At 46.0% G+C, this 17,047-nt stretch overlaps 1 protein-coding gene across 1 annotated transcript in view; it reads left to right on the forward strand.

Moving 5' to 3' along the window:
• Positions 1-2,273: 2,273 nt before the first annotated feature.
• Positions 2,274-17,047, forward strand: part of LOC121550559 (multidrug resistance-associated protein 1-like) — an 87,167-nt gene continuing 72,393 nt past the window's right edge. Inside the window, 15 exon segments of the mRNA XM_045210693.1 lie at positions 2,274-2,369; positions 4,420-4,545; positions 6,894-7,031; positions 10,148-10,273; positions 12,629-12,690; positions 13,087-13,218; positions 13,479-13,685; positions 14,013-14,040; positions 14,042-14,191; positions 14,680-14,841; positions 14,953-15,045; positions 15,699-15,902; positions 16,058-16,204; positions 16,341-16,428; positions 16,750-16,946. Of these exon segments, the coding sequence (XP_045066628.1) occupies positions 2,274-2,369; positions 4,420-4,545; positions 6,894-7,031; positions 10,148-10,273; positions 12,629-12,690; positions 13,087-13,218; positions 13,479-13,685; positions 14,013-14,040; positions 14,042-14,191; positions 14,680-14,841; positions 14,953-15,045; positions 15,699-15,902; positions 16,058-16,204; positions 16,341-16,428; positions 16,750-16,946 (1,956 nt within the window).

The following is a 17,047-nucleotide window of genomic DNA, read 5'->3' on the forward strand; positions in this document are numbered from 1 at the left end:
CTACTATTATTCTGACATTTCACATTCTTAAAATGAAGTGGTGATCCTAACTGACGTAAGACAGGGAATTTTTACTAGGATTAAATGTCAGGAATTGTGAAAAACTGAGTTTAAATGTATTTGGCTAAGGTGTATGTAAACTTCCGACTTCAACTGTATGTGTCTAGACCAGATGCCACAACCCAGGAAGGATTTAGCATTGGATGGGTGCTCATCTACCATTTTGGGGAACATTAGTTGGGCCTCCTGTAGCTCAGTTGGTAGAGCATGGCGCTTGCAACGCCAGGGTTGTGGGTTTGATTCCCACGGGGGGCCAGTATGAAAAATGTATGCACTCACTAACTGTAAGTCGCTCTGGATAAGAGCGTCTGCTAAATAATGTAAATGTTTAAATGTTTAGACCTAGAGAAGGTCTATGGGCTGCAGAGGAAACTGTAGTGAAGTTCAAATCTGAGCTGGAGGTTTGGGCTAGAAGAAATCTTGACATAATTATCACTACTATATTTACTGGTTGGGTTTGGAGTTACTGCTGGTATACAGTCTGGGCTCTGGAGAAGGAGAGGAGAGAGAGAGAGAGAAGGAGAAGAGAGAGATGGAGAGGAGAGAGAAGGAGAGGAGAGAGAGAGAGAGAAAGAGAGGAGAGAGAAGGAGAGGAGAGAGATGGAGAGGAGAGAGAGAGAGAGGAGAGAGATGGAAGGAGAGAGAGAGAAGGAGAGGAGAGAGAGAGAGAGAGAGAGGGAGAGGAGAGAGATGGAGTAGGAGAGGAGAGAGAGAAGGAGAGGAGAGAGATGGAGAAATAGAGAGGAGAGAGATGGATAAGAAGAGGAGAGTGAGAGAGAAGGAGAAGAGAGAGAGAGGAGAGGAGATGAGAGGAGAGAGATGGAGATGGAGAAGGAGATGGAGAAGGAGAGAGAGAGAAGGAGAGGAGACAGATGGAGAGGAGAGAAAGAGCGAGAGAAGGAGAGGAGAGGAGAGGAGAGAGGTGGAGAAGGAGAGGAGAGAGAAGGAGAGGAGAGGCCTCCCGAGTGGCGCAGTGGTCATCTCTAGCTGTGCCACTAGAAATCCTGGTTCGAATCCAGGCTCTGTCTTAGCCGGCCGCGACCGGGAGACTCATGGGGTGGCGCACAATTGGCCCAGCGTCGTCCGGGGTAGGGGAGGGAATGGCGTTTGCAACGCCAGGGTTGTGGGTTCGATTCCCACGGGGGGCCAGTATGAAAATATATATATATAATGTATGCACTCACTAACTGTAAGTCGCTCTGGATAAGAGCGTCTGCTAAATGACTAAAATGTAAAAATGAGAGAGAAGGAGAGAGATAGAGAGTGAGAGGAAGACGGACACAGACCCTACCTGTCCATCTATCCCTACCTACCTCTCTATTATATTACATATCTATATCCTAGGGCGACAGTTGGGCCAGTAACTGAAAGGTTACTGGTTCGAATACCTGGGCTGGCAAGGTGAAAAGGCACTTAACCCTAATTTGCACCAGGAGCACTGTAATACTATGGCTGACCCTGTAAAACAACACATTACACTGCACCTATCATACTACTATGGCTGACCCTGTAAAACAACACATTACACTGCACCTATCATACTACTATGGCTGACCCTGTAAAACACCACATTACACTGCACCTATCATTCCACTATGGCTGACCCTGTAAAACAACACATTACACTGCACCTATCATACTACTATGGCTGACCCTGTAAAACAACACATTACACTGCACCTATCATACTACTATGGCTGACCCTGTAGAACAACACATTACACTGCACCTATCATACTACTATGGCTGACCCTGTAAAAACAACACATTACACTGCACCTATCATACTACTATGGCTGACCCTGTAAAACAACACATTACACTGCACCTATCATACTACTATGGCTGACCCTGTAAAACACCACATTACACTGGACCTATCATACTACTATGGCTGACCCTGTAAAACAACACATTACACTGCACCAGCTGGTGTATGTGACAATTAAATCTCTTAAGACTGGAACCTGACCTGGTACGCCCCCCACCCAGAGCTGACCCAACGCTTCCATTTGTCTGTCACATTCTCTAACACTCTCCTCTCTCTCCCTCCATCCCTCTCTCCCTCCATCCCTCTCTCCCTCCATCCCTCTCTCCCTCCATCCCTCTATCCCTCCCTCTCGCTCTTTTAGGACTGGAACCTGACCTGGTACACCCCCCACCCAGACCTGACCCAGTGTTTCCAGCATACAGTCCTGGTGTGGTTCCCCTGTATGTACCTGTGGTCCTGCGGTCCTCTCTACCTGGTCTACCTCTGGTTCACTGACCAGGGTGGCATCTCTCTGACCAGCCTCTGCTGTGCCAAGACTGTGAGTGTCTGTTTCACACCGACACACACACACACACACACCGACACACACCGACACACACACACAGACACACACTCGGACACACCCCTTACAGAAAAAAACATGTTTTCACAGTTTAATGTTATCACATGTTGCTTTACATGTTGTCTACTGAAGACAGTGTGTAACAGGAGCCCAACCCTCTCCTGCTGTCACATCATATGAATTCAAGAGAAAGTCAGATCAGTTAGTTTCAACACAGCCTTCCCAGTGAGTATAACATCATTATAACCAGGGTTGCTGACTGGGTTGACAGATCAGTTAGTTTCAACACAGTCTTCCCAGTGAGTATAACATCATTATAACCAGTGTTGCTGACTGGGTTGACAGATCAGTTAGTTTCAACACAGCCTTCCCAGTGAGTATAACATCATTATAACCAGTGTTGCTGACTGGGTTGACAGATCAGTTAGTTTCAACACAGCCTTCCCAGTGAGTATAACATCATTATAACCAGTGTTGCTGACTGGGTTGACAGATCAGTTAGTTTCAACACAGCCTTCCCAGTGAGTATAACATCATTATAACCAGTGTTGCTGACTGGGTTGACAGATCAGTTAGTTTCAACACAGCCTTCCCAGTCAGTATAACATCCTTATAACCAGTGTTGCTGACTGGGTTGACAGATCAGTTAGTTTCAACACAGTCTTCCCAGTCAGTATAACATCCTTATAACCAGGGTTGCTGACTGGGTTGACAGATCAGTTCGTTTCAACACAGCCTTCCCAGTGAGTATAACATCATTATAACCAGGGTTGCTGACTGGGTTGACAGATCAGTTAGTTTCAACACAGCCTTCCCAGTGAGTATAACATCATTATAACCAGTGTTGCTGACTGGGTTGACAGATCAGTTCATTTGACAACAACACAGCCTTCCCAGTGAGTATAACATCATTATAACCAGTGTTGCTGACTGGGTTGACAGATCAGTTAGTTTCAACACAGTCTACCCAGTCAGTATAACATCATTATAACCAGTGTTGCTGACTGGGTTGACAGATCAGTTAGTTTCAACACAGTCTTCCCAGTGAGTATAACATCATTATAACCAGTGTTGCTGACTGGGTTGACAGATCAGTTAGTTTCAACACAGTCTTCCCAGTGAGTATAACATCATTATAACCAGTGTTGCTGACTGGGTTGACAGATCAGTTCGTTTCAACACAGTCTTCCCAGTGAGTATAACTGCATTATAACCAGTGTTGCTGACTGGGTTGACAGATCAGTTCATTTGACAACAACACAGCCTTCCCAGTCAGTATAACTGCATTATAACCAGTGTTGCTGACTGGGTTGACAGATCAGTTCATTTGACAACAACATAGCCTTTCCAGTTAGTGACTGGGTTGTGTGACTGGTCTTCAGTAGAAGTAGGTAGTCCTTTCTCCTCCTGTTTTAGTGGAAAACCAAAATAATACAAATCAATTACAAACAACCAACAGAAAATACATCTATATCCTGCTACCATCTGACATATTACATCTATATCCTGCTACCATCTGACATATTACATCTATATCCTGCTACCATCTGACATATTACATATATATCCTGCTACCATCTGACATATTACATCTATATCCTGCTACCATCTGACATATTACATCTATATCCTGCTACCATCTGACATATTACATCTATATCCTGCTACCATCTGACAGAAAATATTACATCTATATCCTGCTACCATCTGACATATTACATCTATATTCTGCTACCATATTACATCTATATCCTGCTACCATCTGACATATTACATCTATATCCTTCTACCATCTGACATATTACATCTATATCCTGCTACCATATTACATCTATATCCTGCTACCATATGACAGAACATATTTACATTTACATTTTAGTCATTTAGCAGACGCTGACAGAACATATTACATCTACATACTGATCAGGATATTTATTGATCCTAGGAAGAATACCGTGTTTGTTTATAATCCCCCCCCCCCCCCTCATTGTGTGTGTTTAAACTAACTCCTGTCCCCTCTCTGTAGGTGCTGGGTCTGTGTTTGGCATCCTTTGGCTTCCTAGAGGTTTTCTACCTGTTGGTGGAGAGGAGTGCAGAGATACACCAACACATGGTCTTCCTGCTTAGCCCTGTTATACGCAGCCTTACTATGGTAAGGAGAGGGAGGGAGGGAGGGAGGGAGGGAGGGAGGGATGAAGAGGGAGAGAGAGAGAGGGAATGAGGGAGAGAGAGATCTAAAGGTAGTCATGGAGAGAAAAGTATATATAGAGAGAAAAAGGTAGGCAGAGAGACAGAGAGAGAAGGAGAGAGAGAGAGCTAGAAGGAGAGCTCGTTTCAACACAACTCCCCCAAAATAACCTGCCTACTGTACTCAGACACTATACTGAACTACGACCACCCTGACAAACTGAACCCTGAGTCGGAGCCAAGTGTGTCAGGGACAAGGTCCTATCAGTTAGGGAAACAGACACAGACAGACAACATAAACTGTGAACTATCCATAGCCGTGGTTGGTGCTGAAGACACCACAGTATAACACGTACAGTTAGGGAGCTTTATAAAGACACACACACACACACACACAGAAAAGATACCAAACTGAGAGCTTTTTAAAACACAGGAACACCAGATACCTAACAGAGATCTTGTAGGAAAGACTGTGAAGTAATAGTAGTTCATCATATCAGTGAAGTTAGTTCATCATATCAGAGAAGTTAGTTCATCATATCAGAGAAGTTAGTTCATCATATCAGAGAAGTTAGTTCATCATATCAGTGAAGTTAGTTCATCATATCAGAGAAGTTAGTTCATCATATCAGAGAAGTTAGTTCATCATATCAGTGAAGTTAGTTCATCATATCAGAGAAGTTAGTTCATCATATCAGAGAAGTTAGTTCATCATGTCAGTGAAGTTAGTTCATCATATCAGATAAGTTAGTTCATCACATCAGAGAAGTTAGTTCATCATATCAGTGAAGTTAGTTCATCATATCAGATAAGTTAGTTCATCATATCAGTGAAGTTAGTTCATCATATCAGAGAAGTTAGTTCATCATATCAGAGAAGTTAGTTCATCATATCAGTGAAGTTAGTTCATCATATCAGAGAAGTTAGTTCATCATATCAGTGAAGTTAGTTCATCATATCAGTGAAGTTAGTTCATCATATCAGTGAAGTTAGTTCATCATGTCAGTGAAGTTAGTTCATCATGTCAGTGAAGTTAGTTCATCATGTCAGAGAAGTTAGTTCATCATATCAGTGAAGTTAGTTCATCATGTCAGTGAAGTTAGTTCATCATATCAGTGAAGTTAGTTCATCATATCAGTGAAGTTAGTTCATCATATCAGAGAAGTTAGTTCATCATATCAGTGAAGTTAGTTCATCATGTCAGAGCTGTTGCTCTGCCTCTACCGCTGAAGTGGATGCTGGGTGATCTCCTGCTAAGACAAGAAGATGCAGCTGAAGGGAAGTGAGAGAAGTCAAATCACAGAGTTGCAGCCATCCTGTGTCTTCCCACAAGTTAGTAGTTGTGTGTTAGCCGCCAAGGCCAGTGTCTGTACTTGCAGATATCTGTCAATCAAAGCCTTAAAGAGCCCCGCCCATGTACTACGTCCACTGTTGCTGTGCTGTTCAGCGTCATTAAACCTCCTCCACTGTGATCCTCTGTCTTGTCATCTGTGTCCTTCCCAGCACACGGGGCGAACACATAAAGATATTACTGCACTGTCGGAGCTAGAAGTACAAGCATTTCGCTACACCCGCTATAACATCTGCTAAACACGCGTATTTGACAAATAACATTTGATTTGATAAAGTATAACCTAACCTACAGAATGTACAGTCCACCAAGTCCTCAGTTACACGTCTTTTAGCAGAAACTCAGCTAACCAATAGACTGAGGGTTATAGCTAGACCTGCATACTATTATATAGAATCTTTCAAATAGTTTTAGCTTTTGCTCTAGCCTGATTGGAGTTCTTAATGGGTGGGATTTGTAGTTTTGGGACTATTCTATTGGAACATTAAGCCAGGCAAACTCAATCAAGCACAGATGAAGTATTTGAAATGATTTCAAACGGTATTTGAACCCAGGTCTGGTTCTAGCACTGCCTTCCAGACATAAACCAATACAGCAGGGAGTTCCCCAACTGGCGGCCCGCGGGTGGTTTTATTTGGCCCGCGGGTGGTTTAATTTGGCCCGCGGGTGGTTTAATTTGGCCCGCGAGTGGTTTAATTTGGCCCGCGGGTGGTTTTATTTGGCCTGCGGGTGGTTTTATTTGGCCTGCGGGTGGTTTTATTTGCACCAATCTCTTCTGGTCAATCTCTTCTGGCCAACCTCTTCTGGTCAATCTCTTTTGGTCAATCTCTTCTGGTCAATCTCTTCTGGTCAATCTCTTCTGGTCAATCTCTTCTGGCCAATCTCTTCTGGTCAATCTCTTCTGGTCAATCTCTCCATCTCTTCATCTCATCTCTCTCCCTCTCCTCCTTCTCTCTCCCCAGCTCCTGGCGGTGTGTGTGATCCAGTGGGAGAGGATGAAGGGATGCCGTTCTTCCATTCTTCTCTTCCTCTTCTGGACTCTGGCAGTGGTCTGCTCCCTCGTTCCTCTCAGAGCCAACATACAGCAGATTATAGAAGAGGTGTGTGTGCGTGTGTACACTGTGTGAATGTGCGTGTGCGCGTGCGCGTGCGTGTGTGTGTCTGAGGTCTAAATGTCTATCGCGCTGAGGGCAGCGGAGGCTTTTCCAGGCAGATAGCAGAAGCCACATTCTCCTCCATCCGTCTCCTGCTGTGTCACCCCCTCTTTACGCCAACACAGACAGCAATCAACATCTGGTTCCCTCACACAAATATGGCCCTAAATCTCACAAAGACACTCTATGCATTATCTACAGTATATGTGTGGCATATGGAGGGCTTGGGTGTGTAATTACTTTCTGTTTGTCATGGGCGGGTTAGTCTAGTCCCAGGGTTCATTGGGTTCATTGAGGTAACACATCAAATCTGTTATAGTAGATGCATTGCGTGGTTGAGGTGGCTGACGTGCTTGGTTTAACACACACAAACATGCACAAACAACCTAGCGTTGTTGAATGCAGAACCAGTTAGGCTAACAGGCTATAGGTCCAGTAGGATACCAGTTAGGTTAACAGGCTATAGGTCCAGTAGGAACCAGTTAAGTTAACAGGCTATAGGTCCAGTAGGAACCAGTTAGGTTAACAGGCTATAGGTCCAGTAGGAAACAGTTTGGCTAACAGGCTATAGGTCCAGTCGGAACCAGTTAGGTTAACAGTTTGGCTAACAGGCTATAGGTCCAGTCGGAACCAGTTTGGCTAACAGGCTATAGGTCCAGTATGAACCAGTTAAGCTAACAGGCTATAGGTCCAGTATGAACCAGTTAGGTTAACAGGCTATAGGTCCAGTAGGAACCAGTTAGGTTAACAGACTATAGGTCCAGTAGGAACCAGTTAGGCTAAAGGTCCAGTAGGAACCAGTTTGGCTAACAGGTTATAGGTCCAGTAGGAACCAGTTAGGTTAACAGGCTATAGGTCCAGTAGGAACCAGTTAGGTTAACAGGCTATAGGTCCAGTAGGAACCAGTTAGGTTAACAGGCTATAGGTCCAGTAGGAACCAGTTTGGCTAACAGGCTATAGGTCCAGTAGGAACCAGTTTGGCTAACAGGCTATAAGTCCAGTATGAACCCGTTTGGCTAACAGGCTATAGGTCCAGTAGGAACCAGTTTGGCTAACAGGCTATAGGTCCAGTATGAACCAGTTTGGCTAACAGGCTATAGGTCCAGTAGGAACCAGTTAGGTTAACAGGCTATAGGTCCAGTAGGAAACAGTTTGGCTAACAGGCTATAGGTCCAGTCGGAACCAGTTAGGTTAACAGGCTATAGGTCCAGTAGGAACCAGTTTGGCTAACAGGCTATAGGTCCAGTATGAACCAGTTTGGCTAACAGGCTATAGGTCCAGTAGGAACCAGTTAGGTTAACAGGCTATAGGTCCAGTGGGAACCAGTTAGGTTAACAGGCTATAAGTCTAGTTGGAACCAGTTTGGCTAACAGGCTATAAGTCCAGTAGGAACCAGTTTGGCTAACAGGCTATAGGTCCAGTAGGAACCAGTTAGGTTAACAGGCTATAAGTCCAGTATGAACCAGTTTGGCTAACAGGCTATAGGTCCAGTAGGAACCAGTTTGGCTTACAGGCTATAGGTCCAGTATGAACCAGTTTGGCTAACAGGCTATAGGTCCAGTAAAAAAAGAGAAGAGAATGTTGCTTATTTCTGTCTCAGCAGGACACAAGATAGTTACACTGTACGCAGAGTAACACACACACACACACACACACAAACGTTGGTTTTTACTATCCGAGCGTTCTGACCTAACAACAGCAGTCAAGCACCCAAGCTAACTGGCTAATGTTGGTTAGCTACTTCCAGACAATTTTACTCACCCTAGCAGAGCTGGTTAGGCTGTTTTTATGTTATTCAGAGCGTTGGTGTATGCTTTTTTGCCAAAGTTTACTGACACTGGCCATGTTCAACAGGTGTTGAGCGTTCGTAAATTCGTCAGTTATTCTGCACTCTGGCACACTCAGACGAGAGTGCTCTGAAATCGGAGTAGATAGCCAGAGCGAATTTACCAGTTGTCCCAGTGACATCATAAACATTCTATTGAAATAGTTACTTGGATAGTAAAGTATTTTGTTTAGACATGTAGCTAGCTAGCTAAACCATAATCCCAACTCATAACGTTACTACCCTGCATGAATTTGCAGGTAGCTAACCAACCAGGTTCAATGTTAGCTAGCTAACATTTGGCTATAACTAGCAATGCAAATGGCTCTGAGATATGAATAATATTACTACACGGATCATACATGTAACGTTAGCTTGCTAGCCAGCCAGCTAAAGTTAGCTAGCTAGCTAACGGTACATTTTAACTTGAAATTAAAACGACTTTCTGACTAAATTAAAAAACATGTAATATCTGAAAATGTAGCTAGCTAGACTATCTTACCCGTATACATGGATGGACGCTTCTCCCTCTCTGTCACGGATGCCATGGTTGCCATGGTTGCCCTCAGTTTGAAGATGTAATCAGGAGACAGGTGATTTACACAACTTCCTTCTGTGTGTTCTCTTTTTGACTCCGTCTGCATATTTGCAATGAAACGTCAGATTTTTCTCCATCTCCTTAGCTATCATACTCTAATTACACTGATTTCAAAACTCGGTCCTCCAGAAAACTGGTGAGCAACACTTATGCAGTTCTACTACGTGATATAAAAAAAAAAAAAGCCAGGTTAGAAGGATTACCTACACATACTGACCAGCTCATGTTATGGACAGAAGAGTGCTAGATGGCAGACCAATCCGAATTCATCTCTCGGCATGTCCAGCCCACTCATTATCTCAGCCAATCATGGCAAGCGGGAAGGTTGCTGTCTTTTTCCGTGGCTAAACCAACTAGGTTCGTAATTTAATTTTTAAAAATCTCTCTCTCTCTCTCTCTCTCTCTCTCTCTCTCTCTCTCTCTCTCTCTCTCTCTGTGTCTCTCTCTCTCTCTCTCTCTCTCTCTCTCTCTCTCTCTCTCTCTCTCTCTCTCTCTCTCTCTCTCTCTCTCTCTCTCTCTCTCTCTCTCTCTCTCTCTCTCTCTCTCTCTCTCTCTCTCTCTCTCTCTCTCTCTCTCTCTCTCACCATCACCCTCTCTCACATTCAGTCAATAACCAATCACCCTCTTCCTGTGTTGTAGGGGTTCTTCACAGACGCGATGCGCTTCACAGCATTCTTCGTCTACTTCTCCCTACAGCTGACCCTGCTCATCCTCAGCTGCTTCTCTGACCAGCGCCCCAGCACAGAGACACACACCTACAGAAAGGTAGACCCCCAGCACAGACAAACACACCTACAGAAAGGTAGACCCCCAACACAGACAAACACACCTACAGAAAGGTAGACCCCCAGCACAGAGACACACACCTACAGAAAGGTAGACCCCCAACACAGACAAACACACCTACAGAAAGGTACCCAGCACAGACAAACACACCTACAGAAAGGTAGACCCCCAACACAGACAAACACACCTACAGAAAGGTAGACCCCCAGCACAGAGACACACACCTAGAGAAAGGTAGACCCCCGACACAGACAAACACACCTACAGAAAGGTAGACCCACAGCACAGACAAACACACCTACAGAAAGGTAGACCCCCAGCACAGACAAACACACCTACAGAAAGGTAGACCCCCAACACAGAGACACACACCTACAGAAAGGTAGACCCCCAACACAGAGACACACACCTAGAGAAAGGTAGACCCCCAACACAGACAAACACACCTACAGAAAGGTAGACCCCCAACACAGACAAACACACCTACAGAAAGGTAGACCCCCAACACAGAGACACACACCTACAGAAAGGTAGACCCCCAGCACAGAGACACACCTACAGAAAGGTAGACCCCCAACACAGCCAAACACACCTACAGAAAGGTACCCAGCACAGACAAACACACCTACAGAAAGGTAGACCCCCAACACAGACAAACACACCTACAGAAAGGTAGACCCCCAGCACAGAGACACACACCTACAGAAAGGTAGACCCCCAACACAGACAAACACACCTACAGAAAGGTAGACCCCCAACACAGACAAACACACCTACAGAAAGGTAGACCCCCAGCACAGAGACACACACCTAGAGAAAGGTAGACCCCCAACACAGACAAACACACCTACAGAAAGGTAGACCCCCAACACAGACAAACACACCTACAGAAAGGTAGACCCCCAACACAGACAAACACACCTACAGAAAGGTAGACCCCCAACACAGACAAACACACCTACAGAAAGGTAGACCCCCAGCACAGAGACACACACCTAGAGAAAGGTAGACCCCCAACACAGACAAACACACCTACAGAAAGGTAGACCCCCAACACAGCCAAACACACCTACTGAAAGGTACCCAGCACAGACAAACACACCTACAGAAAGGTAGACCCCCAACACAGACAAACACACCTACAGAAAGGTAGACCCCCAGCACAGAGACACACACCTACAGAAAGGTAGACCCCCAACACAGACAAACACACCTACAGAAAGGTAGACCCCCAGCACAGAGACACACACCTAGAGAAAGGTAGACCCCCAGCACAGACAAACACACCTACAGAAAGGTAGACCCCCAACACAGACAAACACACCTACAGAAAGGTAGACCCCAACACAGACAAACACACCTACAGAAAGGTAGACCCCCAGCACAGAGACACACACCTACAGAAAGGTAGACCCCCAGCACAGAGACACACACCTACAGAAAGGTAGACCCCCAGCACAGAGACACACACCTACAGAAAGGTAGACCCCCAGCACAGACAAACACACCTACAGAAAGGTAGACCCCCAGCACAGAGACACACACCTACAGAAAGGTAGACCCCCAGCACAGAGACACACACCTACAGAAAGGTAGACCCCCAACACAGAGACACACACCTACAGAAAGGTAGACCCCCAGCACAGAGACACACACCTACAGAAAGGTAGACCCCCAGCACAGACAAACACACCTACAGAAAGGTAGACCCCCAGCACAGAGACACACACCTACAGAAAGGTAGGAGTAGGAGTGAGGCTAGAAATCTGAAAGGGTTTTTAGTAGTCAGCTTTATATCTTTATTTGAATAGAATCAGGGTTGAATGAAGACACTAAGACCAGGACTCAATCCAGACTGCATTGACAGACAAACACACTGCTCTTCTCCAGGCCATGTAGGAAGTGCCTTATAAAGGTCCATTTACACTTGAGCCGACATCCGCAGCATTTATCATGAATGGGATCTCCACGAAGGTCGGAGAAATTCCCTTTACAAGGCGTATTGTGGGTAGCTCAGTGCGCAGTGGTGAAACACGCTTTCACAGTGGTAGAAGGTGCTTTCACAGAGGTAGAAGGTGCTTTCACAGTGGTAGAAGGTGCTTTCACAGTGGTAGAAGGTGCTTTCACAGTGGTAGAAGGTGCTTTCACAGTGGTAGAAGGTGCTTTCACAGAGGTAGAAGGTGCTTTCACAGAGGTAGAAGGTGCTTTCACAGTGGTAGAAGGTGCTTTCACAGTGGTAGAAGGTGCTTTCACAGAGGTAGAAGGTGCTTTCACAGTGGAAGAAGGTGCTTTGAATGAATCTGGGCCTAAGACCCTGTGTGTTATCCCCTACAGAACCCCTGTCCAGTGGAGGACGCCTCTTTCCTATCTAAGATGCTCTTCTGGTGGTTTGGAGAGTAAGACTGCCTTCAATTGTTACACTTATGGATATACGATGTGTAATTATAGGGGAAACTGAATAATCAATATATGATGGATATAAGATGTGTAATTATAGGGGAAACTGAATAATCAATATATGATTGATATAAGATGTGTAATTATAGGGGAAACTGAATAATCAATATATGATGGATATAAGATGTGTAATTATAGGGGAAACTCCCTCCCTCCCTCCTTCCCTCCCTCCTCCTCTCTACTCCCTCCTCCTCCTCCCCCTCTCCTTCTCCCTCCTCCTCCTCTCTCCTCCTCCCTCTCCTCCTCCTCCTCCCCCTCTCCTTCTCCCTCCCCCTCCTCTCTTCTCCCTCCTCCTCTTCCCCCCCTCCTCCCGTCTCCCTCATCCCCTCTCTCAGGTTGGTTATTAGGGGTTATCGTACTCCCCTGCAGGCAGAGGATCTCTGGTGTCTTAGAGAAGAAGACTCTTCAGACTGTATCATAGCAGACCTGGAGAAAGACTGGGCCAGGGAGTGTACTGAACTACAACAGTAAGACTACTACACTACACCCTACACACTGCACACTACACACTACACCCTACACACTACACCCTACACACTACACCCTACACCCTACACACTACACCCTACACACTACACCCTACACACTACACCCTACACACTGCACACTACAACCTACACACTACACCCTTCATACGATGGGTACTAAGCTGACAGAGCAGACCCATATGTTTACCATCTAACCTCCTCTCTCTTTCTCTCTCCCCCCACCCCCCTCCCTCCAACAGAAAGGAGCGTAGTCTGTCTGGCTCCCGTCCTGCAGGTCCTACACTGACAGAACACATCCAGCTGTTGAAGAAGCTGAGACAGGATCAGAGCTCAGGGTTCTGTCTCTTCAGGGTTCTGGCTCGGCGCTTCGGACCTTTCTTCATCAAAGGGACCCTCTTCATCATCTTCCACGACGCCTTCATGTTCTCCATACCACAGGTGCTCAGGTGAGAACCAGGAGAGAGTGTATTGACCCTGATCAAATGTAACACACTACGTTGACCCAGGAGACAGTGTCAGGAGGACCCTGATCAAATGTAGCACACTACGTTGACCCAGGAGAGAGTGTATGGACCCAAAACACTACCTGGTTCCCAAATGGCACCCTCATTTACACACCCTACAAAACACTGGCTGGGTCCCAAATGGCACCCTGGTGCCTCAAAACAGGGGTGCAGCAGTATACAGCCCAAATGATTCAAGTGTCTCTGTTTCTCAGTTTCTCTCTCTAACACAGCGTCATTAAAAACCATGTTTTTCTCCTCCACCTCTAGCCTCCTCCTGGGGTTCATGCGTGACCAGGGACAGCGACATGTGGAAGGGCTTTATGTTTGCCTTCCTGTTGTTCCTCCTGTCCAGCCTCCAGTCCCTGTTCAACCACCAGTACATGTACTCCTGCTTCACCGTGGGAATGAGGGTCAAGACTGCTGTCATGGGCCTGGTCTACAGGAAGGTATGGAGAGAAAGAGAACGTTTTTTTTATTACATTACAGAGTATCAATGGCAGCAAGGCTGAATGAAAAAATTATTTAATACAATTTGCACATTTTATACAGGAAGTAAACACACACGAATGATCAAACGACAACATACAAAGCGACGACTATATATCCCACCGACCCACAGGGGAGGGCTTCAGATAGAAATTGCACAAGTGTCCAAATATTGGATCTAGTCTAGAGTTTGTGCAGTCTGGTCAACTGCTATGGACTCCCGACTAGACTAGGGTATGGTGGTTATTTTCGTGTTCCCATATTTTGTGACTGTCATGTTTCTCCCTCCCCTCTGTAGTCTCTAGTGATCAGTAGTGCAGCACGACGGTCCTTTACCGTGGGAGAGATCATTACCTCTCTCTCTCTCTCTCTCTCTCTCTCTCTCTCTCTCTCTCTCTCTCTCTCTCTCTCTCTCTCTCTCTCTCTCCCCTCCTCCCTCCCTCTGTAGTCTCTAGTGATCAGCAGTGCAGCGCGACAGTCCTGTACCGTGGGAGAGATTGTTAACCTGGTGTCAGCCGACACTCAGAAGCTCATGGACATGGTAGTCTACTTCAACGCTGTGTGGGTGGCTCCCATCGAGATAGTTCTCTGTCTCTTCTTCCTGTGGCAGGTAGATACACACACACAAGTACACACACACACACACACACACACACACACACACACACACACACACACGGAACACACTATTCTTACCCCTCTCCTCTCCTGTATCTAACAGCGTCTGGGTCCGTCAGCCCTAGCTGGCATCGCCACGGTGATCCTTATCTTTCCTCTCAACGGCTTCATCGCCAAGATGAGGAGCAAGCTGCAGGTCAGTTAACACACACACACACACACACACACACACACACACACACGTTTGTTTTACTATCCTCGTGAGGACCAAACAACTGATTCCCCATTCAAAATCCTAAATTTACCCCCTAACCTTAAACATTTACGAGCGACTTACAGCAGTGAGCGCATACATCCCCCGTAACAATCGAACCCACAACCCTGGCGTTGCAAGTGCAATGCTGCACCAACTGAGCCACAAGGGTCCACACCCTAACCCTAATTGTAACCCTAACCCTAATTGTAACCCTAACCCTAGACCTAACCCCTAAGCCTAAAATAATATTTTTCCTTGTGGGGACCGGCAGTGTGGTTGGATGCTATGAGGAAACATAGCATCCAACCACACTGCTCTTTGTAATTGGGTATTAAAGCTATTGTAATGTACATGCAAACCCTCTATTGCATAAAACTGTACAGATGTAATTGACCTGATTTATCTAACCTTTCTTTAATAAGGTCATAAAGAACTCATTCTCTTTAATACAAATAGACTACATTTCTTCTAAAAATGTTCTATAGTAAACATGAACTTCAACTGGATATAGTATTTTTATTCTGTATTCCTTATTCCATATTCCGTACTAATTCCCTACTCTGTGTTCCCGGATGGGTGGGTGTCGTTCCCAGGAAGTCCAGATGCGCTATACAGACAGCAGGATCAAACTGATGAATGAGATCCTGAGTGGGATTAAGATCCTGAAGTTCTATGCCTGGGAAAGGGCCTTCCTGGAGAGGGTTCTGGGGTACCGGGAGAAAGAACTCAATGCCCTGAAGAGATCCCAGGTCCTCTACTCCATCTCCTTCGCCTCCTTCAACTCCTCATCCTTTCTGGTGAGTTACGACCTGTCGTACTAACCTGTTTCCTGACCTGTTGTTCACCGACCTGTAAGGCTGTAAGGCTGTGACTACATAAGGCTAAATAACCTATCATAAGGATGTCATAACCCTTCATAAGGCTGTCATAACCATGTCCTGTGCTCCTACAGATAGCGTTCGCCATGTTCGGCGTCTACGTCCTCATTGACGACAAGAACATCCTCGACACCCAGAAGGTGTTTGTTTCCATGGCGCTCATCAACATTCTGAAGATGCCCCTCAGCCAGTTGCCATTCGCTATGAGCACCACAATGCAGGTCAGTCAGGGGTCACGCCATGGTGATGTCATCACTAAGGGACCAAACAAAACAATGTTGTCCTGGCAACGTTTATAATTAACGGATGATTGAAAATCATTTGAAATATCTTTCATGATAGTATTTGTGTGTGCAGGCCATCGTCTCTCTGAGGCGTCTGGGAAAGTTCCTGTGCCAGGATGAGCTGAAGCCTGACAACGTAGATAGAGAACCAAACAGCCCTGGTGAGAACTCACACTCACACACTCACACACACACACAAACTACATCTCTCTCTCTCTCTCTCTCTCTCTCTCTCTCTCACTCTCTCTCTCTCTCTCTCTCTCTACCTCCCTCTCTACCTCCCTCTCTCTCTCTACCTCCCTCTCTCTCTCTCTCTCTCTCTCTCTCTCTCTCTCTCTCTCTCTCTCTCTCCCTCTCTCTCTCTCTCTCTCTCTCTCTCTCTCTCTCTCTCTCTCTCTCTCTCTCTCTCTCTCTCTCTCTCTCTCTCTCTCTCTCTCTCTCTCTCTCCACATCTTACTCTCCCCTCCCTATACCCCTACCAGATGGTGATGGGGTGGTGATAGACAGTGGTACGTTTGGCTGGTCTAAGGAAGGTCCTCCCTGCCTGAGAAGGATCAACGTGAGGGTGAAGAAGGGGTCTCTGGTCGCTGTGGTGGGACATGTAGGGAGTGGGAAGTCCTCCCTCCTGTCAGCCATGCTTGGGGAGACAGAGAAGAGGAGTGGACACGTCTCAGTCAAGGTAGGTTCTGGGACACGTCTCAGTCAAGGTAGGTTCTGCTAAAATACCTTAGTACAAGGGTGTCAAACTCAATTCCTGGAGGCCCAGAGTACTGCTGGTTT

This window comes from Coregonus clupeaformis, chromosome 35 (genome assembly GCF_020615455.1).
Source record: "Coregonus clupeaformis isolate EN_2021a chromosome 35, ASM2061545v1, whole genome shotgun sequence".
NCBI classification, from domain to species: domain Eukaryota; kingdom Metazoa; phylum Chordata; class Actinopteri; order Salmoniformes; family Salmonidae; genus Coregonus; species Coregonus clupeaformis.